We start from the raw sequence: 25,730 nt of genomic DNA, 5'->3' as shown, positions 1-25,730 counted from the left end.
GATGATATTCCTGATCTTGAACGGGTGATGACCCAGGACGCTAGAAAATTTATTACTGGATTACGGCTCTATATCATGCAATAGTAATGAAGGTAGTGTTATATCTGCACTAGATAACTGTGCTGATTTTGTTCAATTGTACAGTTAATGGGGGGGGGGGATGGAAGGCTACACTTAATCACTTCCTATAGTACCATTAACTGCATGCATACATGCATGAATATGTATGGCAAATATTCTACTTTAATTAAAGCCAGTTGTTTAAGTTTATCTCTATATGTCAATAATTTTGCTATTCAGTAAATGAAAAACTTGTGTCCGTGCGGTTAGCCTAGTGGCTTTGCACCCCGCAACCATATGCCTGGGGAAGGAGTGTCCCAGGTTCGATTCCCGTTGAAGACATGAGGAACTTGAGGATCTTCCTCAGACATAGCCAAGTTAGCCAGTCTTGGGCGTGGACAGCAGAATTTTTTCCCTAGTTTATCTGGGGTTTTTCATCCCGCAAGCAGGCAAACCGACTCCATGAACATACGCTTCTACAGCCAAAAAATATATCCCCCCAGCAGCAGACTAGGTGACAGGTCGGTTGGGAGTGGTACTAACAAGAAGTCGCATCTAAGTAACACGTGGACCCTGCATAGGAAGCGGGAATAATGGATAGTGAAAGAAGAAGTAAATGAAAAACTTGTCTAAACATTTGTCTTCTGTACATACACCTTTTAAACTGTTGATGTGCAACTTTGTTTGTAGTGAATTTCTACATTTTTGATTGATACATTGGGCTACATTTCTGATGTAGCTCAATTAACCAGAACTCACTACACATTCACACATTTACACATACACACACATTCTTCTCTTTTTTCTTTTTGTAAAGTAAATAAAAGAAAGCAATAATCAGTTTAGAAATATTTGTATATTCCCTAATAACACTGAGACCACTATGTAGAGCAGCAGTTTCAAATCTTGCAAGATTCACTTTTTTACAAAGGTGCAACTACATCTATAAACAAAACATTTACAAACGTGGACAGACTTATATGTTCGTCGTACATGTTGTTTATTTTTTAACGGTATATATTAGAACACAGAAAAATAACTAAATAGTTAATTTATTAACTTATTGCTGATATTTCGCTGGTGTTATAACCAGCATCTTCAGAGCACAAAAACACAGTTTGTCACAATACACGAGACTATAACAACATGGTGTAATCAACGGACTAGTTAAACAAAATTGTTGCAGCAACACAAAGACTAGAGTCCTGATTTTGGTGCCCTCTGTCTGAAAAAAAAAAAAAAAATTGCAGCTATCACATAAGACTAGAGTCCTAAACAGAGAAAAAACTGGTACTAGTTTTCTGTAATCAAAATTTTTTATCTGTTCATGTAATCAAGCCTACTACAGTCAAACAGGAAGAACTGTGAACATCCGCATCAGCGAACACAAAAGATACATTCGGCATTATCACTATGGTCAGTCGGGCCTAGCAGATCATGCTCTGGATATCCCTGCACACAGGATCAACTGGAAGAACACAAAAGTACTGCACAGAAGCACAAGTTGGAGAGATTGTTCTTAGAGGCAACAGAAGCCCTGAAATCTCCAAATCTCAACAAATATGGCTGTATAAATTTGCCTAAAATCTGGGAGACAGTCATCTTAAGAAAAAACTAGTACCGATTTTTTCTCTATTTAGGACTCTAGTCTTATGTGATAGCTGCATTTTTTTTTTTTTTCAGACAGAGGGCGTCAAAATCAGGACTCTAGTCTTTGTGTTGCTGCTACAATTTTGTTTAACTAGTCCGTTGATTACATCGTGTTGTTATAGTCTCGCGTATTGTGACAAACTGTTTTTTTGTGCTATGAAGATGCAGGTTATAACACCAGCGAAATATCAGCAATAAGTTAATAAATGAATTATTACTTATTTTTCTGTGTTCTAATATATATCATTAAAAAATAAACAACAAAACATTTACAAATGCTTGCAGCCTGGTTAATTTTTTTTAATGCAAGACATCTTCATACTACCAGCAGACAGGACGCTAATATAGAATACAATTTGTGTGCATTCTGATCAATAATTTTACCATCATCATCATCATTTATTGATGTATATCTTCTTGAGGGTAATGTACCTTGAAGGAGATATATAAGGCACTATTAAACTACTCTTATAGATCAGCACAATTACTCTGTTTACTAGTTTTCTGTTACCAGTTTTCTTTGTTATTTGTCAGTTGTCTTTTGCATATGAATCTGTCTATACGTTATTCTCTTTTCTATTTTTTCTTCAAGCTCTTGATTTGATAATCTTTCATCTCTCATTCTGTGTTTTTAAGCAAACACACCTTAAATTAGCTTTTCTTACAGATATTCTTGAATATCATAATGTGAAGCTCTTATCAAATATTTTAATTTTTAATATGATTCTCTGTGTTAACCAACCAACCAGCCAAGATGTATATATACGTCCAGGTTACTATGGATGCAAAGTGCATATTAAAATTGTAATACCTTTGATATTACATTGAAAAATATGATGGATACGAAGTGTAGAGGAGTGATGTATTTTATCCATATTGACGGTGATGTGGTTAATAATTGTCAAATCCAATGTTTGCCAGGAGCCTTTGTATGCAGTTATTTGATTTTAATTTTCTCTTTGATTATCCACCCACATAAGATAAATATATCAAAAGATTAAATCATTTTTGCATGATGAAGTATCTTTCATTCTGATTAAAAAAGTTTGACTTATCTTACTGTTTTTAGGAAGAAACTCTCTAGCTTTCTTCATAACCATGACTGGAAATTGGCTTCTAACTATGTTGCAAAATGTTATCTAGAAGATGTTGACAAAGAGGTTTATTTTGCAGATGTTAAATTACAAATGGATGCAAAATTATGGGGTGAAGAATATAATCGACATAATCCACCAAAAAAGGTAAAATTTGTTAGATTTTTACACTTCAATGAAATTTTCTCACACTTGTTCAAAATTAATATTGTACGTTATTTTCAGATAAGTAACTGAAACTATATTATACTTGACAATAAATGATCCTGTTTTTAATCCTTTAGCCAAGCAATGAAGTTTGCACATAATGTATATGTGCAATTATGTGCAAATTGTCTATATAGAATCATGAATTGTATATTTAGATAGGCTTATACGTTGGTAACTGATGACTATTACTATAACTATGACTGAGGATCTTCCTCAGTCATAGCCAAGTTAGCCGGTCTTGGGCGCGGGCAGTAGGGTTTTTCATCCCGCAAGCAGGCAAACCGGCCCCGTGAACACACAGGAATACAGTCAAGAATACCTTGAGGCATAGGAGTGACCATTCTTTCCTCGTATTTCGGTTACGAAATCCAAGCATGCTTGGAAGGTTGTAGGCCTTAAAGGCCTGTTAAAGCCATTGGGATAGATATACGTTGGTAACACATGACTATTAAATTATTTCAGGAATTTATAATGTATACTGGAATATTAATTAAAAGAAACTTTAATAAACGCTTCCTATATTTCGGCATTGTCACATTGCCATCTTCATGGGAACATAAAACTATTTCACATGCACGCAGGCACTACAAAGAGCAAATGAGGCAGAAGACAGAGAGAGATAGAAAAAACTAGCGTTGTTCCTAGAGGTGTCCCCCCCCCTCAGTGGGCTATAATATTGGGTTGTTTTGGCTGTTGGGCTGAAGTTCTCAAGATGCAAGCTTCCCATATTTCTGGCAGTCTCATGCACCCAAATTTGTTGAGGTTTGGAATGTTTTTTATAAATTGTTGTAAATTCCTGAATTAATTTAATAGTCATGAATTGTATATATAGAAGCTTCTAACTATGAGATACTGAAGCATTTGACTTACATCAGTCGACCTAGTATCCCATAATACAAAAACATTATGGGAAGAGTTTATTACCCACACTGGTTTCTACTTTTATTGAGGTCTCATCAGTGAGAACTAGATCGAGAAGATAAAGTAAAAATCAAATCAGAATTCTTTTTCCATATACAAGTAATAAAATGCTGTCTCACTATATTATTAAAAATTACTCAGGATCCGAGATTTTCAGAGGTTTGTTTTTAAGCTTGGTTATGAAGTATATTATACTTGATAAGAAATTATATTCTTGTCTGTGAACTATCTTTGCCCATGAATTATCTTCACGAATAGAGGCTGTCGACTTCACATCAGTTCTCCTAGTTTAAAGTATTGATAGTGTAAAATGCGCATTTACAACCCACTTTTCCATGTTACAAACTTTACAAGTGTACAGAACAAACTAAAGCTGCAAAAAAAAAAATAATAATATATTTTTCTTCTAGCAGCAAAAAAAAAAAAGCTTATATTAAAGTAAAACTATTTTCATTACCAAAGCTTGATATGGGGAATGTTGCTATTATTCTTAATAGCAACATTCTTCTTTTGTAAATACTCATGCAAAATGCCTGACTTACTGGAACTTATTTGCATACTGACTGATCAACTCTGATTTCATATAATATCAAAAAAAAAGTAAGAAAAGTAGAATAAGAAGCCTCAATCTTTTAATTTTTTTATATTGCTCCCACCCATGAAAAGTTGTAAATCTATAATATATTAGGTAGGATAAGGAATTTTTGTTCATAAGTTTTTTTTTTAATTCGTAATAATTATTATTTTGTTTTTATGTTATTTTATTGTAATTCTAAGAGAAAGAATGCAAAGATGTAGAAGCGAAAGTTATGGAAAAAGTTATGAAAAAGGGAAATGAAACGAAAAGTAGAGACTGAGGGAGTGAAAGAGCGCAAAGATGTAGAACCAAAAGTTACGAAAAAAGTTACAAAAATTGGAAATGAAATGAAAGCTAGCGAAACTGAGGGAGTGAAAGAATTCAAATATGTGGAAGCAAAAGTTAGTGATAAGGGAGTGAAAGAAAGTATGAGCGAGGAAATGGATGTAAGGTGCGGCAGAACAAGAGGTAGTGAGATTGTAGGAGTGATAGAGAGTGAAATTGTCTGAATGAAAGATTTAATGAAACAGCTTTGGAAATGAAAAATGAAATATGTGAAGTGATGTTAGACATCTAGTTGAAACTAATGAAAGTGTGCAAGAGAACAACATGAAAGAAAAAAGAGTAAAAGAGGTGATGAGTGATTCCAGGATAGCAGTATACGGAGACTCTATAATTAGCAGGCTAGTTACTGAAAGAGTCCATAAGGTCTGTTGTCCAGGTGGGAGAATGAGTAGGATAATTAAGTCATTATCCTACTCATTCTGAAACATGAGGAAGAAACAAGCAAGAGAGTTAATCGTGATTGTAGGGACGAATGGTCTAAAGTGGACATAAGAAGGATATGAGGATGAATATCAGGAGACTATTGAGAAGAGTGAAAGATAACAGTGTGGTAGGAAAAGTTGTCAGTGTGTTGCCAAGGTATGACAATGATGAGTTGCGAGAGAAAGCCAAAATCATGAGCGATTTTGGCTTTGGCTAGAATGGTATGCTAGTGGAGCTGTGTGAGGAGAAGGAAGTAAAGTTTCTGGATGTATGGCATGTGTTTGAGGGAAGAATGAAATTTTGCAGGCATGATAGGTTGCATTTAAATGGCTTTGGAGCGAGCGTAATGGAGAAACTGTTGCTGGATGAAAGTACAGTGTTTGATGCATGCAAGAGATCAGAAGAAAGAGATGAAGGGAAAATTCAGGAGAGTAATACTGAAGAGACAGAAGTGCTTGGTAGTGGAAACAGTAGTTGGTGTGAGAGATGAAGAGAGAATGGGAATGCAAGAGGAACAGGGAAACGGGGGGGGGGATGCTCGGATGAATAGGGAGAGTGGATGTTGAAAGTAGCAATGAATGTGTATGAAGATGGAGTATACGAGGTCCGACACAAAAACAAATGAGACTGTGCCCGTATCTCTTTTTATTTAACAAATTGAGAATATCAACTATGATCCCTCTTCAAAATAGTTCCCTTCTGAGTTGACATACAGCTGCATGCGATGCTGCCAATGTTCAGAGCAATTCTGCAGATCATTTTCTGAAAGGCTGGTGAGGATCTCCATTGTTTTTGCTTTCACATCTTCTGCTGACAAAAAATGGGTTCCTTTGAGCACTGACTTGATCTTTGGGAAGAAGTAGAAATCACAGGGAGCCAGGTCTGGTGAATAGGGTGGGTGGGTGCTCAAGCACAGTGATGTTGTGATTAGCTAAAAACTGCTTCACAGACAAAGCGTTGTGGGTTGGCATGTTGTCTTGGTGAGACACCAAGACAACGTGCAAAATCCAACCATTTCTTCACAATTCTAGTCGTTTCCTTCTCATGCATTCACGCAATTTCATCAAGACTTCAAGGTAATACTGCTGATTTACTGTCTGGCTGCTGGGAACCTACTCTGCCATTACAATACCCTGAATATCAAAGAAAACAATCGACATGGCCTTGAATTTTGAATGGCTCATGCGTGCTTTTTTTGGTCTTGGAGATGTTGCTGACTTCCATTGCATTGATTGTCGCTTAGTTTGTGGATCATACATAAATATCCAAGTTTCATCACAAGTAATTACCAAATTCAACAAATCTGGTTCATCGTTAACGCGTTACAAAAGGTCCAAACACAGTTCCTTGTGACATTCTTTTTGCTCATCTGACAACATTTTTGGAACCATTTTTGCACAAATTTTCATATTCAATTCTTCTGTTAAAATGTGTTGAACACTTTCCCTGTCCAAATGAACTTTCTCAGCTACAGCACAAACACTCAACCTTCTTTCTTTTAGAATCACATCTCGCACTTTTTTAATGTTGTCATTGTAACTGCTGTGCATGGGCAGCCTGGGCAATCATCATCTTTCATGCTTTCTCTGCCTTCCAAAAATCATTTCTGCCATTCAAAAATGCATGCATGAGGCATGGACTCTTCACCATAAGCCTCAGTCAATAATTGAAAAGTTTTCGTCATGGATTTCTTCATTTTCACAAGAAACTTAATGTTAACTCACTGTTCACTCCTGCACTCCATTTTCTGACCAAGAGTAAGAAAATGTCTATATTTGAACATGCGTCCACTCGTACTCAGTAAAGTGATGTGAGCTGTGTCTCACCATGACAGGTTACAACATAGTTAGTGTGTGAGTCTTTGTCTCCCCCCCCCCCCACTCTCCATTCCTAAGCTATAGGGTTAGTCTCATTTTTTGTGTTTGTCAGACCTCGTATTGCGATGTGGGTGGTGAAGTTGAGACAGAGCAGATATATATGGTAAGCGGTGATAAAGGTGATTGGGCAGGTGTGGTGGGGAAATAACAACCAGCACATAGCTTGGATAGGATTGGTTATAAATCTAAAAATGAACTGCTGTGTTTGTTTACAAATGCCAGAAGTATCAGAAATAAGGGGGACGAAATGGTTTCAGCGATTGAGTTTATTCACCCCAAAATCATTGGAATAAGGGAAACATGGTTGAATGAAGATGATATCATAATGGTAATAGAAAGATGATATCATAATGGTAAGAGAAAGATAAGGATACAGTATTTTTCACGAAGATAGGCAGGGCAAGAGGGAAGGGACTGTGCTGCTGCTGCTGATAGCAGGGGAATTTAGTCCACATAAGGTAGACATTAAAGGTGGAAATAGTGGCAGTGGTTATGAGGCAGTATGGTATAATGTGGAGGGTGAGAGGAAGATATATTTACTTGGATGTTCTTATAGACCTGGGAATGTGGACGGTTGGTGGCAGTATAGATTGGAATAATGAAGAAATAGCATTTGGGAATAAGGAAAATGAATTTCTTGAGTTTTTGAGAGATAACTATCTCAGGCAGTATCTAAAGGAGGGCACATGAGGATTGAGAATTTTAGATCTGATTATTTCATCAGAGGATATAGTTGTGAGAGGGGTTTCACACTTTCCTCCAGTTGGTGAAAATGATCATGAAGTAATTACCTGTATCATGGCTAGTCATATTCAGACTTTTCTGAGGAAAGATATATGTGGATTATAAGGCTGGTGATTATAATAAGCTTATGAGACAGCTTTGAACTATAACATGGAACAAGGAATTGAGCGATAAGGAAATAAATGCTGCATGGGAAATGACAAAGAAATACATAACAGCATCAACATGTGAATGTATTCCGATGACCAAAAGGTTGAATAAGGTAGGTGCAAAATGGACAAATGTTGAGCTGAAGCATGAAATGTGGAAAAAGAAAGTACTTTGGAGGAAGTACAAGATGAATAATGGTATTAATCAGTACATAAGTTAGTGAAATCATGAGGAACTTAAGTATAGAGGACGGCTTAATTGTAAGTGAGTAGGAAGTTTTTGAGGAAATAAATAACCTTGATGTCAATAAGACAATAGGATTTGATGACATTTCACCATGCATCTTAAGGAAATGTACCAGGGAATTGACAGTAGCACTGGCATGCATGTTTAATAAAAGTCTTACAACAGCACAGATTCCAAGGAAGTGAAAGGAGGGTGAAATTGTTCCACTGCAGAAAGGTGGTGATAAGACTGTAGCTTCAAATTATAAGCTGGCCTGTACATCTGGAGTTGTGGTGAAGGTACTGAAGAGATTGGTGAGAAGTGGGATATATAAATGGGTTGATAACAACAGTACTCTCTGTGGTTATCAGCATGGGTTTATTAAGGGGGAGATCATATTTCACTAACTTATGTACTATAACAAGGTTACAAATACCTTGGATTGGGGAGATGCATATATAGTGGTGTACTTGGATTTGGCAAAAGCTTTTGATAGACTGCCACACAACAAGCTGTTAAATAAATTGAAACAGATCCGAGTTGGATCAGTGACTGGCTGTCGGATAGGTATCAGAACATTATATATGGGGGTGCAGTATCCCAAAGGAGAAAGGTCACTAGCGGTCTGCCGCAGGGATCAGAATTGTTGTAATAGATTTAACGGTATTGATATGAACACAGATGGATAAGAAAATAACTATTTATTAACTTTCATATTTGTAGATTTAGGGACTCAAAAACACACGTGTTGAACAGATTATTTTATTAATTACAAATAAAATAAAACTTGACGTTTCGACCTCTATATCGAGGTCATCATCGGAAGAATACAACTGTATACAGAACCAAGCTACATGCTCATGCTTTCTATACCAGTAAACTAAATCTACGTAGTTAATAAATCTTTTTCTAGCCTGACCTCTAGTGATAGAAAAAAAAAAAAAAATATATATATATATATATATATATATTATAAATAGATAAATGCAACTACAATAAACTGTTAGAGTCCTCATGTATTAATATTCTGGATAGTTACAAAATTATTTCTTTCAGTTGCTATTGAATGTTCTAAACACTTCACCAGGTCACCAGGTTGTCCTCTTGTAGTTGGAATTTTTCTAATGCTAGTTTAGGATGTTATACAGGTTGCAGATGGATCCTCCACATTCTTGAAATGGTGAGGCCATCATTTTTGTTGAGATTTGGGTTGTGTTTGATCATTTCACAGGATTCTTTAAATTTTCTCTCAAACCAGTGTAGGGACTTGGTATTTTTCCAGTCAATACTATGGTATGTTTGAAGTGCATGGTCAGAAAGGCCTGTTTTACCGAAGTGGAGGTATTTAATGTGTCGTTTGTGTTCGTCTTGTCTGATTGGGATAGTTCGCCCTGTTTCCCCTATGTATGGTATGTTACATGTGCAGTGTATTTTGTATACCCCTGGGTGTGCTAGGTGTGGAAGAGGATCTTTAGAGGAACTGAGTAGGTGTCTTAGCTTATTTGGGGGTTTAAAGGTGGTTTTAATGTTGTATTTGCGAAGTGTTCTGTCTATACCAAGTCCCTACACCGCACCAAAACCTGGTTTGAGAGAAAATTTAAAGAGTCCCGTGAAATGATCAAACACAACCCAAATCTCAACAAAAATGATGGCCTCACCATTTCAAGAATGTGGAGGATCCATCTGCAACCTGTATAACATCCTAAACTAGCATTAGAAAAATTCCAACTACAAGAGGACAACCTGGTGACGTGTTTAGAACATTCAGTAGCAACTGAAAGAAATCATTTTGTAACTATCCAGAATATTAATACATGAGGACTCTAACAGTTTATTGTAGTTGCATTTATCTATTTATAATATATACAGGGTGTTCGGGATAAATTTGACAGTTTCGTAAGGAAAAAGAAAATCTTCTTTGTATCTATTAAATTTAATGAATTGACAAAAAAACATTACAGGCAGAGTTAATTACAATACTATCAACAAGATTTACTCAAAATAACCACCATTAGCATCGATCACAGCTTCAATTCTGCTTCGGAACCTCGAACAAGCTGATGCTACAGTCCCTGGGAAGGGCCGCAAAAACTGTTTTAATTTTATCCATTAACTGGGCTTTTGTATTACTGGAAGTGCGATTGGTGTCTTTTTCAACTGCGCCCCATACAAAATAATCCATGGGGTTAAGGTCTGGGGAGTTTGGAGGCCAAACATTTGGACTGGTGAAGTCGTAGAAATTTTCAGACAACCATTTTTGACTTTTCCCAGAGGTGTGGCAAATGGCCGAATCCTGCTGCCATACATACGGCCTACCATTGGCTACCCTTGTTATCCAGGGCTTGACTACAGTTAGCAACTCCACGAACAAAGCCCGAATTCCAATGCCAGGGTTCTTCAACACCTGTTCCTGCAGATTTGCGAGGAATTCTGCTGTACGAACGCAATCAGATCGTCTGCTAGGGATCTTTCTTCTTGCTACATCCTCGTAGTCACCATTGCAAGTCTCTAGTTCATGCCTGATTGTTTTTACTGTATTCAGGGAGCATTGGGCAGCAGTCGTAATATCCTTATTTTGATGGCGGGCACGAATCATCATGATACAAGTTATTCTCTTCCATGATTCAGGTGGGTTCCAGCTATCCATCCTTTCTGACATCTTGTATATGAATGAAGAAGGGTCCAAACTTTTAAATGAAGAGAAGTGTGTGTTAATACATGTAACTTACGGAAAAATATAATTAATTATAAATATGTCAAATTTATCCCGAACACCCTGTATATATATATATATATATATATATATATATATTTTTTTTTTTTTTTTTTTTTTTTTTTTTTTTTTTTTTCTTCTATCACTAGAGGTCAGGCTAGAAAAAAGATTTATTAACTATGTAGATTTAGTTTACTGGTATAGAAAGCATGAGCATGATGTAGCTTGGTTCTGTGTACAGTTGTATTCTTCCGATGATGACCTCGATATAGAGGTCGAAACGTCAAGTTTTATTTTATTTGTAATTAATAAAATAATCTGTTCAACACGTGTGTTTTTGAGTCCCTAAATCTACAAATATGAGTGCTGATCACCGTGTAACCCTAAAGAAAGAATATTTATTAACTTCATCATTATCATGCATATCAAGGATTTAGGCTTAGCATTGCCTGTTCCTGCCTTAGAAGTCATCGTTGAATCGTTTAAAAGTGCGTCCTGGTTTTCTTTTTCTTAATGGCTTGTACTTTAAGGCTTGTTTTGGTAATCTTTCTGTTTTCATTCTTTGAACATGTTCCATTCATTTATGTTTATATTTTTTAATTTTTTTCTATTACTGGTTCTTGATTTAATTCTTTCATAATTTCTTCATTTCTTTTGTGATCAAATAGGGTATACTTTGGTTTTTCTCATAAACTTCATTTCTGCTGTTGTTAATCTTTGTTTGTCTTTTTGTTTTATTGCCTAGATTTCATTTCTATACATTAAGACTGGTAGGGCTAATGTATTTTATACTTTTAGTCTGGTTTGTTTTTGAACTAGGTTTGGTTTAAATATAGAGTTACTCACACTATTATTTTTAAATATTTTGCAATTTTTACGTTTATATCTTTTTCATTTTCATATGTGGTCATACATCCTAGGTAATTAAATGAATTCACCTGTTCTAAGATCTTGTTATCTATTACTATTTTAGTTCTTGCTGGATCTTGTCCTTTAAAGGCCATTGATTTTTATGTTGATATTATCATACCATAATCTTTGGATATCTCATTTACATCTAAAATAGCTTTCTGTAAGTTATCTTCAGAATTTGTAATTATTATTTGGTCGTTAGCAAAGAGGAGAGTGTTTAAGTTTACTGCAGGAGAAAGTATAATTCCTTGATGTAAGTTTTTATTCCATTTTATTATTATTTCATTTAAGTAGATATTAAAAAGAGTTGCTGAGAGGGGACATCCCTGTCGGACCCCTTGGTTTATCTCTCTTGTATATGATAGCTCGTGATTTAATTCTTATTTGTATTTGATTATTTTCATATATACTTGTGATGGCTTTTAGGATATTATTGGGTATTTGTCTTTCTTTTAATATCTTAAATAATATGTTTCTTTTAACTTTGTCAAATGCTTTTTCAAAGTCAATAAATGCAGTATGTGTTTCTAAATTGTATTCTCTTCTTTTCTGTATTATTAATTTTAAGCAAAAGGCCAGGTCTGTACATGATCGTCCTTTTCTAAATCCATTCTGTACTTCTAAAATAAAGTTTTCGGAATATTTCATTAGTTTGCTATTTAAGATTTTGCTATATATTTTGTAACAGGAATTTAGTATACTGATACCCTCTATAGTTTTTAGGGTCATCTCTATTACCTTTTTTAAAGATAATAATCACAATTGCTTTTTTCCATTCTATTGGGGGGGGGGGATACCAGTTGAATAAATTTTATTTAAAAATAAGTCTTTCTTTGAATCTTGTTCCTGTGTATTTATATAGTTCTGAACCTAGCTTATTTTCTTCAGGTGATTTTCCGTTTCTTGTTTCTTTCAGGCTGATTTCTAATTCTTCTTTAGTTATTTCATTTTCGTTAATTGTTTGCCAATTGTCTTTTTTAAAATATTTGTCTGTCCACAATTTTGTGAAGTAATTTAGAAATTCTTCTAATTTCAATTCAGTGTTATGTTTTCTTTGGTATCTGCATTTAAGTGTTTTAAAATTTTATATACATTGGGTCTTATTTTATATAAATCGTGTTCTAAATTAGAAACTAATTTGTTCCATGATTCTCTATGTCTTTTTCTGACTTCTCTTTTAGATATGGCTCTTATTCTTTTATATTCTATTTCACCTTCTAATCTTTTACTGCTTAACCATTTGTGATAGGCTTCTTTCTTCTTTTTGATTATTTCTTTGATTGTATCATCTCAGATCTTCAGTTTTTTCCTTTTATTGGATTTTTTGGTCTTTCATAAGCTTTCATTTGCTGCTGCATTTAGTATCGTTTTTATATTAAGCCATTCTATTTCTATTTCTTCATTTTGTTTTATTTTATCTAGATATTGGTTAATTCTTTGTTCATATAGCCATTGTACATTTGTGTCATTCAGTACTCTAGTTTTATAAACAAATGTTTCAATTTTTCTTTCTGTTCCTGTTACTTGTAGCCATTTAGGTGGTAATCTTGATTTTATTTTGACAAGGAAGTGGTCACTGCTTATTTCATATCCTCTCTGAACTCTAACATCTATGGAAAATTTTGATGTCTTTTCATTTAGTATAAAGTAATCTAATATTGATTGCCATCATCCTCTTGCTGCCCAAGTATATTTATGTATGTCTTTATGTTTATAGAAGGAATTCATTATTTTTAGGTTATTATAAACTACAAAGTCGATCAATTTTTTTGCCATTCCTGTTTAGAGTATGTTCTCCATGTATTCCTATAGTATTATTAATTTTCGTGTTTCCAATTCTTGCATTTAAGTCTCCTGCTAAAATTACGTAATCATTTTTATTTATTTTATTATATATGTTTTGTACTGATTATAAAAATCAATATTATCTTGTTCTCTTCCCTCTGCTGAGGCTTATAAACCAATTATTGTTAAATAGTTGCTGTCTATTTTTATTCTAGCTTCTATTATTCTTTCATTCCATAATTTATAATGTTTTAACTGTTTTGAAAGGGAGTTATGAATCCAAATCATGACTCCTGCTTGTGCTCTTTGGTCTCTGTCAACTCCACTGTATAACACATTAAAATTTTTAGTTCTCATGGTTCCTTTTAATTTCTTTTTTGTTTCAGTGATTACTGCTATTTTAAAATTTCTTTCATTTAATAATTGGTCTAATTCTATTTCTTTATATGCTATTCCTCTTACATTTCAGTTTGCTGTGTGTATTATATTTTGTCGTTTCCATTTTTGTTTTACCTTTTCCATTCCAGGGTCGTTTCCTATAGATTCAATCCAATTATCTTTTTCTGTCAGCTTACTAGTAGAATTATGTTCTCCATGTCAGGGAACTAGCCTGACGATGGAATATTTCAGTGGTAGGGCTGCTACCTTAAGGCTTCTGAACTAGCCTTCGTCCGAATTTAAACCCATAGAAGGAATAGGGTATATTGAAGGGGGAAAGAGTAGATTATAGAGGAATTATAGTAAGATTTATAGAGAGGGCATAGTTATAAGGCCAGAAATGAAAAGACCCCATGGCCATCGAGTACTCTAATAGCATAGGGGTCATGAAATAAGAAGAGTTGGCTGATAAGCCTTATAGGAAAGATTAAAGTAAGTGGATCTTCCTCAGAGTAGTAGAAGGAGAGGATAGATCCAGCTAGGGTTCACAGGAGTGCCGCTTCCCTTACAATCAAGATGATTGCCCCTTATGGCCATGTTGGTCCACGAGTCCTTATTCAGTATATTCGGACCATCCCACCATATACACACACACGCACACACGGTGGGCTCCCCTATCGGCCACCCAGGGGACACGCTCTCTAGGGGTTACAGGGTCACCCGAGAGATTTATTTATAACTTAAAAAAAGCTAATATTTCGCTGGTATTATATCCAGCATCTTCAGAGCACACAACACAAAGTTTGTTACAAATGTGTAGCAAACTTTGTGTTTGCAGGGGAGAGCACACAAATTGTGTTGTGTGCTCACCCCACTGTTACACCGGATTGTGGTTGTCTTGCATTTGTAACAAACTTTGTGTTGTGTGCTCTGAAGATGCTGGATATAACAGCTAAATATTAGCTTTTAAGTTAATAAAATAGTTATTTTCTTATCCATCTGTGTTCATGTCAATACCGTTAAATCGATTACAACATGTCTGACGAACACATAAGCCTATCCACTTGATCAGAATTGTTGTTCGTTTTATATATTAATGATATTGGGATGGTTTTAACTAGTGATCTGCAGCTGTTTGCAGATAATGCAAAACTGCAGAGAGCAGTGCAGTGTCAAGCAAATGTTATGGCCTTACAGGAGGACTTGAATAGATTGAATGAATGGGCAGGTAACTGGAACTACCAGTTCAATGTAGCAAAGTGTATGGTTTTGAAATTTCGTTAGCAACAATGGAATGCAAAGTATATACTTGCTGGGGGAAACTTTAAAGGAGGTACAGGAGATGAGAGATCTGGAAGTTCTTGGACAAGGACTTGGACAAAGTTGGTGGACAAGGACCTGAAATTCAGTGGCCACATTGCCCAAGTTTTGAAAACATCACATAGGATAATGGCAATGATGTGGAGGACTTTGATGTGCAGAAATAAAGAGGTTATGATGCCATTGTATAAAGCCTTGATCAGGCCTCATATGGATTATTGTGCACAGATTTGGTTGCCTGGTTTTCATGCTGATGAGGATGTGTTGGAAAGGGTTCAGAGAAGATTCACATAAGTGGTCAGTGGTCTTTGGAATGTGGAGTATGAGGGCAGATGGAAAGAATGCAAGTTGCAGAGCCTCGTGAATAGGAGGAAGAGGGGGGGGTATATGATTGAGACATATGAGCTAGTCAGGAATTGTTATCAGGTCACCATGGAAGAGATTTTTCATAGAATGGGAGATGGGGGGGGGGATAGAACAAGAGGCCATTGCTGGAAACTGTATAAGGAGGGTATGTGGAGGACTTTGATGTGCAGAAATAAAGAGGTTATGATGCCATTGTATAAAGCCTTGATCAGGCCTCATATGGATTATTGTGCACAGATTTGGTTGCCTGGTTTTCATGCTGATGAGGATGTGTTGGAAAGGGTTCAGAGAAGATTCACATAAGTGGTCTTTGGAATGTGGAGTATGAGGGCAGATGGAAAGAATGCAAGTTGCGGAGCCTCGTGAATAGGAGGAAGAGGGGGGTATATGATTGAGACATGTGAGCTAGTCAGGAATTGTTATCAGGTCACCATGGAAGAGATTTTTCATAGAATGGGAGATGGGGGGATAGAACAAGAGGCCATTGCTGGAAACAGTATAAGGAGAGGGTGTAAACAGAGGAGTGAAGAGTAGGTTCTTTACATGGAGAGTGGTGAGTAAAATGCATTGCCTGTGTGTTTTGTGGGTGTAGACATATTGAATAAGTTTAAAGCATGATTGGACGAACATTGTGTACAATAGTGTGTATGTCCCACAATGAGTCTGACTCCATGGAGGTGAAATGTTAATAATAATAATAATATCATACATTTCAGCTGCAACCAAGACACGAGCTAATATACACGACTTATGACTCATTGTTTTGATTCATCTTTTTGAATGTAGTTAACAGTCCATCTCCCTGATGATATCCATATAACATTGGATGAAGTATATTGGAGTTTTTAAATAAATGCTGATGTCATCTTTCCTATTTTGAAATGAAAATCATTGTAAGCAAAACTACAACAATAAAAACAGGAAGAGATGAGGAAAAAATTTCAATAAACTTAGAAAATCATATACTTGGACTTAACAAAAGAAGTCTAATATGAATAAATTAAACAAAATATGGAAAAGCTAGAATATAAATAGATATTTAACAATAATTGGTTTATATGCCTCAGAAGAAGGAAGAGAACAGGTTAATATTGAATTTTATAATATCAGCTACAAAATATATATAATAAAATAAATAAAAATAATTATGATATTAGCAGGAGACTTAAATGCAAAAATTGGAAACACAAAGATTAATAATAATATAGGAATATATGGAGAACATACTCTAAATTGGAATGGTAAAAAATTGATAGACTTTGTAGTGTATAATAACCTTAAAATAATGAATTCTTTCTATAAACATAAAGACATACATAAATATACTTGGTCAGCAAGAGGATGGAAATCAATATTAGATTATTTTATCTTAAATGAAAAGACATCAAAGTTCTCTTTAGATGTTAGAGTTCACAGAAGATATGAAGTAGTGACCACTTCCTCATTAAAATAAAATTAAGATTACCACCTAAATGGTTACAAATAACAAAAACCGAAAAAAAATTTAAAACATTTGTTTATAAAACTAGATTATTAAATGACACAAATATACAATGGCTATATGAATAAAGAATTAACCAGTATTTAGATAAAATAAAACAAAGTGAAGAAATAGAATGGCTTAATATAAAAACGATACTAAATACATCAAAAAATGACAACTTAGGAAAGAACAAAAAATTCAATAACAGAAAACACTGAAGATATGGGATGATACAATCAAAGAAGTAATCAAAATGAAAAAAAAAAAAAAAGAAGCCTATCATAAATGATTAAGCAGTAAAAGATTAGAAGATGAAATGGAATATAAAAGATAATAATAAATTTAGTTTATCCTTTATCCAAGTGTGAACAAACAAAGTTTGCGCCTGAAAGTATCTTCAGGACTGGGGTAAGGTGGTACAACACCGGACAACTCGTTGAAAAGGTGGAGATGACCTTGGTAATGCTTTGGCCTGGCATCCGCAAGGAGATGTGTTTTGCATTACCAAGGTCATCTCCACCAATAGGTGGAGATGACCTTGGTAATGCAAACTCCCATAATGCAAAACACATCTCCTTGCGGATGCAAGGAGATGTGTTTTGCATTACATTATGGGAGATACTAAGATAGGAGTCATATTAGCTTGCTCCACCTTTGCAACGAGTTTCCCGGTGTTGTACCACCTTACCCCAGTCCTGAAGATACTTTCAGGCGCAAACATTGTTTGCTCACACTTGGATAAAGGATTAAACTAAATTTATTATAGTCTAACCAAGTGAAAAATAAACTTTCAACATCTAGAATATAAAAGAATGAAAGCCATAGCTAAAAGAGAAGTCAGAAAAAGACATAGAGAATCATGGAATAAATTTGTTTCTAATTTAGAACATGATTTATATAAAATAAGACCCAATGTATATAAGATTTTGAAACACTTAAGTACAGATACTAAAGAAAACATAAAATAAATTAACATCAAATTGAAATTAGAAGAATTTCTAAATTTCAATACAGAATTGTGGACAGATAAATATTTTAAAAAAGATAACTGGTAAACATTTAATGAAAATGAAAAGGAAATAACTAAAGAAGAATTAGAAATCAGCCTGAAAGAAACAAGAAATGGAAAATCACCTGGAGAAGATAAGTTAGGTTCAGAATTATATAAATATGCAAGAACAAGGTTCAAAGAAAGACTCCTATTATTTTTAAATAAAATTTATTCAACTAGTAACTCCCCAATAGAATGGAAAAAAGCCATTGTGATCCCTATCTTTAAAAAAGGTAGTAGAGATGACCCTAAAAACTATAGAGGTATAAGTATACTAAATTCCTGTTACAAAATATATAGCAGAATTTTAAATAACAAACTAATAAAATATTTTGTAAACTTTCATCATGAAGGTTATTTTCTTGATCATAAATTACTAAATAATAATATTTGGTTTACCAATCAAGTGTTGATCAATTTTATTAACTGAACCAACTAGTTTCGCCACACTTATCTGTTGGCATCTTCAGGGCACTTACATATAGGTTTAAACAATCTCACAATTATGCATAACTGCAAAACTGACAAGAATAACTGTAAAAAACTGACTCTTTCAGTTTTTTACAGTTATTCTTGTCTTGTGTAACATGATACGCATGAAGCGTATAGAGTCAGTCATTGTTACAAAGTCGCGTTACATAATTTTTGGCATAATGTAGCTCCGCTAAACTTAATGAGTTAATCAGATTTTTGTATATATGTGTGTATTAAAACCAATGGTCTTGTAATCCAAATAGTATGTGTTAATCTTAACAAAAAAGAACAAATATAACACTTCATCATGAACAATCTAAATGGATATATGAAACACAAAGTATGTTGCCTAGAAAAAGATAAATGCAAAAAGGCGAAATTGCTGAACCATCTTACTTTCCTTAAACGGTGTAGATAACATGCTATCATCCCCAAGTTCCTAATTGTCAAAGGACATATTCGGTCAAAACAAGCCGAACGAATATATTATAAAACTTCTTTAGCACTACTTAGAGAGAGGATCCAACATATCAGATACGAATTAAATAAAATTGACCTTAAATGCCGGAACAGTTTTTGATGATATTTCAAATAACATAGAATACTCAACGTGGAATATTATAGACCGCATGATACACATTAGTTATAATAAAACGTTCCAGTCTAGCAAAATAGCTCAAATAAAAAAATGTGAGGATCTCCAAAAGAAAAAATACATTTCTAGACCCAGTCTCCCAGATGATAAAGTTATTTTTAACCTGTTGGATTACAACCTTTCTAAACAGGAATCCGAAATTCTAAAAAAGGGTTTTAACTTTTACATTGCTCTTAACCACATCCCAAAAATGTACTTCACGTGTAATATTGAGTAAGGTCTTTATCCACTCCCAGAGACAATAGCCATTGAAATAAGATTCCAAAGTACTATCATCCTCTCTACAACTAAACCACTGAAACAGAATACCACTCCCTCAGATAGGAAGGCAATTTGGAACTTAAAAAGAAAAATGGACATAATAGTAACTGAAGCAGACAAAGGGAACTCCACAGTCATTATGAACATCAAAGATTATGTTAGGAAGATAAATATTTTGCTATCTGATCAGTCCACATATAAAAGTTTAGATAAGGATCCAACCATGAAGAACCACAACGAGGCCAATCTTCTGATTTGCAATCTTTACATCCTATAACACCTCGCCTTTACGGTGCACCCAAAGTACACAAAGATGAAGTTCCACTCTGCCTGATCATAGATGGCAGATTTTCCCCCTTTCCCCAACATATCTAATAGCCAAACATCTCACAAACCTATTAAAAGAACAAATCAGAAAATCGGATTCTTATATAAAAAATTCTCAACACTGTTGAGAAACTCAAAAACGTCAATTTATCCAACACAGACATTTTGGCAAGTCTTGATGTTACTTCTCTGTTTACTAACGTACCAGTTGAAGAAGTCATGGAGACTGTAAAAGAACTTTTTTCAATTGATATCTCACAACTATTTCATCACCGTCTCAAGTCCAATTTCTTCAAAGTTAACAATATAGTTTATCAACAATTAGAAGGCTTAGCCATGGGCAGCCCCCCCTGTCAATGAAGAAATTGGAAAATGACATTCCAGCTAAAATAAACCCAAAACCATCAGTCTGGCGGAGATATGTCGATGATGTGTTCATTATCTGGAAGGACAAAGTAGACAGCTTGCATGGGTTCCTCCAAAAAATTAACTCTTTCCATCATAAAATCAAATTTACAATAGAATTGGAAAACAATCGTCAACTACCCTTTTTAGATGTACTAGCTAAAAGAAAAGAGAATGAACATATCAAACTTACAATATATAGAAAACCCACAGATACTGGACCGTATCTCCATTATTCTTCTAATCATCACCATACACAGAAATGCAGCATTATACGTATGCTAAGAAACAGAGCCCAAAATATAGTCACAGAGGAAGAAGACGTACATACAGAACTTTTCCTTATATCTAAATCTCTATCACAGAATGGTTATCCTCAAAACATAATCAATGACATTCTCTACAGTAACAACCTCCAACAACAACGTATAGCAATTCAGTACGTTTCATCCATCGTCTTACCCTATGTTGGCTCAGTCTCCACAAAAATTTTGAAGCCTTATAACATCGGAGTTGTTTTTAAACCGACGAGTACCACTAGACAGTTTTTACGATCCCCTAAAAACAACATGGCTTTCTTCAAATATGCAGGTGTTTATAGCATACCATGCACATATGAATTATCCTACATAGGCCAAACTTCGAGAAGCCTAGAAATTAGAAAGAAGGAACGTGTAGGAGATGTCAATCACAACAGAACAGATACTCAGGTTTGGCACATCATTTCTCAACTTCAAACCACACAATAGATTGAGATAACAGCTCCATAATATGTATGGAAGAGAATTACAGTTGTCGAACTTTTAAAGAAGCTGCAATAGTCCTATGACTCTTCATGTGTATCATGTCATGCGAGCCTTCCAATTTTGTCTAACTGTTGTTAACCGTTACTGCATTCCTTTGTTTTTTTTTTGCATTTACTAGTAGTTTTTTACCTTCTCATCTTGACAAAGCTAGTTAGTTACAGCTAGCAAAACTAGTAGATGATTTTGTATATATGTGTATTAAAACCTATGGTCTTGTAATCCAAATAGTATGTGTTAATCTTAAAAAAAAAAAAGACCAAATATAACTTTCATCATGAGCTATCATATACGAGAAAGATAAACCAAGGAGTCCGACAGGGATGTCCCCTTTCAGCAACTCTTTTTAATATTTATCTAAATTAAATAATAATAAAATGGAATAAAAATTTCCATCAAGGTATTAAACTTTCTCCTACTGTGAACTTAAACGCTCTCCTTTTTGCTGATGACCAGATGATAACTACATAAACTGAAGATAACTTACAGAAAGATATTTTAAATTTAAATGAGATAGCCAAAGATTATGGAATGATAATATCAACAGAAAAATCAAAAACAATAGCCTTTAAAGGACAAGATCCAGTAAGAACTAAAATAGTAATAGATAACAAGATTTTAGAACAGGCGAATTCATTGAACTACCTAGGCTGTATGATTACATATGAAAATGAAGAAAATATAAACCTAAAAATAACTATATTTAAACCAAACCTAGTGCAAAAACAAACCAGACTAAAAGTATACAACACATTAGCCCCCAGTCCTATTGTATGGTAGTGAAATCTGGACAATAAAACAAAAAGACAAACAAGATTAATAACAGTTAAAATGAAGTTTATGAGAAAAACTGCAAAGTGTACTCTATTTGATCACAAATAAAACGAAGAAATTATGGAAGAATTAAAACAGGAATCAGTAATAGAAAAAATTAATTAATATAAACACAAATGGATGGAATATGTTGAAAGAATGAAAGCAGAAAAATTACCAGCCATTAGGAAAAAAAAAACCAGGACATCCTCTTAAGAGATTCAACAATGACTTCTAAGGCTGGAACAGGCCACTCTAGGCCTAAATCCTTGATAGGCATGATGATGATAAAATATGGAAAAATAACAGCATTTCAAAAAGCCTCAAACTAAAACTGTATAAAACCATTATTATGCCTATAGCAATTTGTGGAGCTGAGACATGAGACTCAATCAGAAAGAAATACAGAAAATCAGAGCATTCGAAATGAAACGCTTAAGAAAAATAAGTTTCATTGGTCAGAATACAAAACAAATGAGCAAGTCAAATACAAATTAAACTACAGAGAAGATATATCTGTAATTCTTAAACAGCAATTAAGATGGTTCGGACACCTTTAGAGATGTCTTTTCAGAGATTACCAAATATAGTTCTGAATTGAATCATTGGAAGAAGACAAGATGAGAAAGAAAAAAAAATTTTGTTACATATGTAAGCTTTCACACTTACTAGTGCACATGTTTCATTAAAGCTATTAATTATCTTCTCCAGCTGCCATTCCCCAATTCAGATTTCAAATGTTTTTTTTTTTTTTTTTTTTTTTAATTCCAGTATCGTATGTATTTTTGACTGTATTTCTCTTGAATATTGTTTGCAATCAGTATGTTTGGTCGCTGCTTATCTCCTTTAATATTTTCTCAAAGCAATTACTCTAAGCATCTGCATCCGTAATATGCTGACTTTCTTATTAGTAACATTCAACGTGCTTTCTTTCTTTCTTTTTTTTTTTCAAGGTTCACTGTAGCTTGTCGAATTCATGATGCAGTTCAGATAGATCTGTATTCTCTTCATAGTTTGCCTCTTAGTCTCTAAGTTTTCTAACTCTTGTATGCTTCAATGATTTTTTAATCTATTGTGCACCTCCGAAAGCTGCTCAACTTTGATTCCTTTTAAAACTTTCTTATCACTCCTTTCTTTTCTATTCTAAGAAAAGAAAGGTGTGATAAGAAAGATTTTTTTTTTGAAAAGAAATGAAAGGTGTGATGTGATATATTCTGTTTCATCCTACAAAAAACTAACTTCTTATTTCAGATCCTCTTTTATACTCATTATTATTATTATTATTATTATTATTATTATTATTATTATACATTATCTCTATGGAGTCTGGAGCCTCTTCGTGGGAGACCAAACCAACTATTATACACACAAAACTTATCATACCTCTCATTCACTTTCAGAGAACTCACAAACAATTCTGGCAATCCATTCCACTCATTCACCACTCTCTATGCGAAACATCTGTTTTGCACACCCCCTACTTCCACAGATAGCCCCTAGTTCTCTGACTATTTGTCATATCAAAAATTTCCTTTGCATCAATTTTATAAATCCCCTTTAATATCTTAAAAGCTTCTATCATGTGCCCTCTTTTCTGCCTATCACCTAAACTTCCACAAACCTTCAACCTGTCCTCACGGGAGCATTCCACAGAGCTATCACCAGCTTAGTTGTTTGTCTCTGAATCTTCTCTACCATCTTTTGGTCCCCGTGAGAATGGTTTTGGTGGTAGTCATTTGGAGAGACTGTTGCTAGAAGGGAGAATAATGAGTGCAGAAAATGAATCTGAGGAAGTAAGAAGCGATATGAAAGAGCAGGAGAGTAAGGAAGGAAGGAGAGATTGAAGCGATGCTTATATAATGAAGAAGTGGGTAGCATGAGTGTAGAGAATGAGAGAGCAAGTGCATAAGTCAAACAGGGAAATGGGTAGACTCAGTGTGAACAGAGGAACACAGCATGAGAAAGGTTCATTCTTCAAGAGGATGTGAATGCATGTTTTGGCATAATGGGAAGGTGATGGCCTGGGATGTAAGGAAAGCAGTTGATTTGAAGAAGATTCTGGGATGAGTAAGGATAAAAAAAAAATGGCTTGTTGAAGTCACATCTGATAATTGTAATCTTTTTATAGATCCAGAAATGAGCTGTTATGTGGTTTGTATGCAAATGCAAGAAGCAAATGAAATGAAAAACAAAGGAAACTAAATGGGAAATGGTTGCTGACTGAGTTTGTTCATCAAATATTATTATTGGAATAAGCGAAACATGGTTGAATGAGGATGACATCCTGACAGCAATAGAGATGATGTATTTTGTGAAAATAGAAAGGGTAAAAAAGGTGGAGAAGGAGTGCTACTGATGATAGAAAAAGAATTATACAGGGTAGAAATGCAAGGGTAGAGTAGTAGTGGTTTTGAGACAGTATGTTGTGAGATAGAGATGAATAGAATGAAATACTTCATTCAATGTTGCTATTGACCTGGTAATGTGAAGGGTAGTGACCAGAAAATATATAAGCAAATGGGAAAATAGTGATCGTTATGGACGATTTTAATTATGGCAGTATAGATTGGGATGATGAGATAGCAACTGGAAGTAAAGTAAATTACTTTCTTGAGTTTTTGAGACAACTACCTCAGGCAATATGTAACAGGTGGATTTAGCATGAGGATTGAGGGTCTTGGATTTGATCATCTCATTAGAGGATGTTATTATTAATGAAGTGTCACATCTCCTTCCAGTTGGTGAGAGTGATCATGAAGTGATTACCTGGGTGGTTGTCAGCAGTGTGATGACTTCCATAAAAGAAAGGATATATCTGGAACTACAAGGCTGGTGACTATGAGAAGCTCAGGAGACAGCTTTGCAGCTGTAGCATGGAATGAGGAGTTGAGTGAAAAGGAGATCAATGCTGCTTGGGTGATATTCAAGAACTATCTAGTAGGGGCAATGTCTAAATGTATTTCAGAGGTCAGGCGGTTAAATAAGTTGGTGTGAAATGGATGAATGAAGAGATAAAGCATGCAGTACAGAGAAGAAGAAAAAAGGCATTATGGAAGCAGAATAAGAAGAGTGGTAATAATCGATTCCATGAAGATTACAAAAAACAGGCAAGGTGGGTGACTTGGTTGGTAAGGGTAACAAAAGTTCACTATGAGCAGCAGTTAGCTAATGAAGCCAAGAAATATACTAGGGAGTTCTTTCAATATATAGCCAGCAAAAAAAAAAAAAAAAAAAAAAAAAAAAAGGTAGGATGACATTGATTGGAGAAAATGGTATAAGAACAACTACTCCAAAGGATATAGTTTAGATATGTAATAAGCATTTCATTAAGGTCTTTCATCCTTATGAATGTGACATCATGGAGAATTTGACCTATGGATGATAGAAGGAGAGTCTGACTGTGAGTAAGGAAGAGGTATGTGAGGAATTAACCAAACTTGATTGAGAGTTTGGTCCACCTTTCCCACGAGTTGCCTCAGTCCTGAAGATTCTTCAGGTACAAACTTTGTTTGCTTACACTTGGATAAAGGATTAAACTAAATTTATTATAGTCTAACCAAGTGAAAAAAAAAAAAAAAAAACTTCCAATAACCAAACTTGATATTAATAAGGCTTTGGGACTTGATGATATATCGCTGTATATTTTGAAGGAATGTGCCATGGAATTGACATTTTTGTCTAACATGAATCTGACATTGGGTCAAGTTC

General features: G+C 34.5%; 1 protein-coding gene across 1 annotated transcript in view; it reads left to right on the top strand.

Moving 5' to 3' along the window:
* The window catches only part of LOC150107972 (eukaryotic elongation factor 2 kinase-like), a 314,298-nt gene that overhangs the window by 142,092 nt on the left and 146,476 nt on the right, over nucleotides 1-25,730 (top strand). The window contains exon 5 of the mRNA XM_090415490.1: nucleotides 2,780-2,951. Within this exon, the coding sequence (XP_090271616.1) occupies nucleotides 2,780-2,951 (172 nt within the window). The remainder of the gene's footprint in view (nucleotides 1-2,779; nucleotides 2,952-25,730) is intronic.

The sequence above is a fragment of the Typopeltis vanoorti genome, chromosome 3, assembly GCF_054136105.1.
Source record: "Typopeltis vanoorti isolate ZY-2024b chromosome 3, IOZ_Tvanoo_1.0, whole genome shotgun sequence".
Lineage (NCBI taxonomy): Eukaryota > Metazoa > Arthropoda > Arachnida > Uropygi > Thelyphonidae > Typopeltis > Typopeltis vanoorti.
This window is presented reverse-complemented; position numbering and strand designations above follow the sequence as displayed.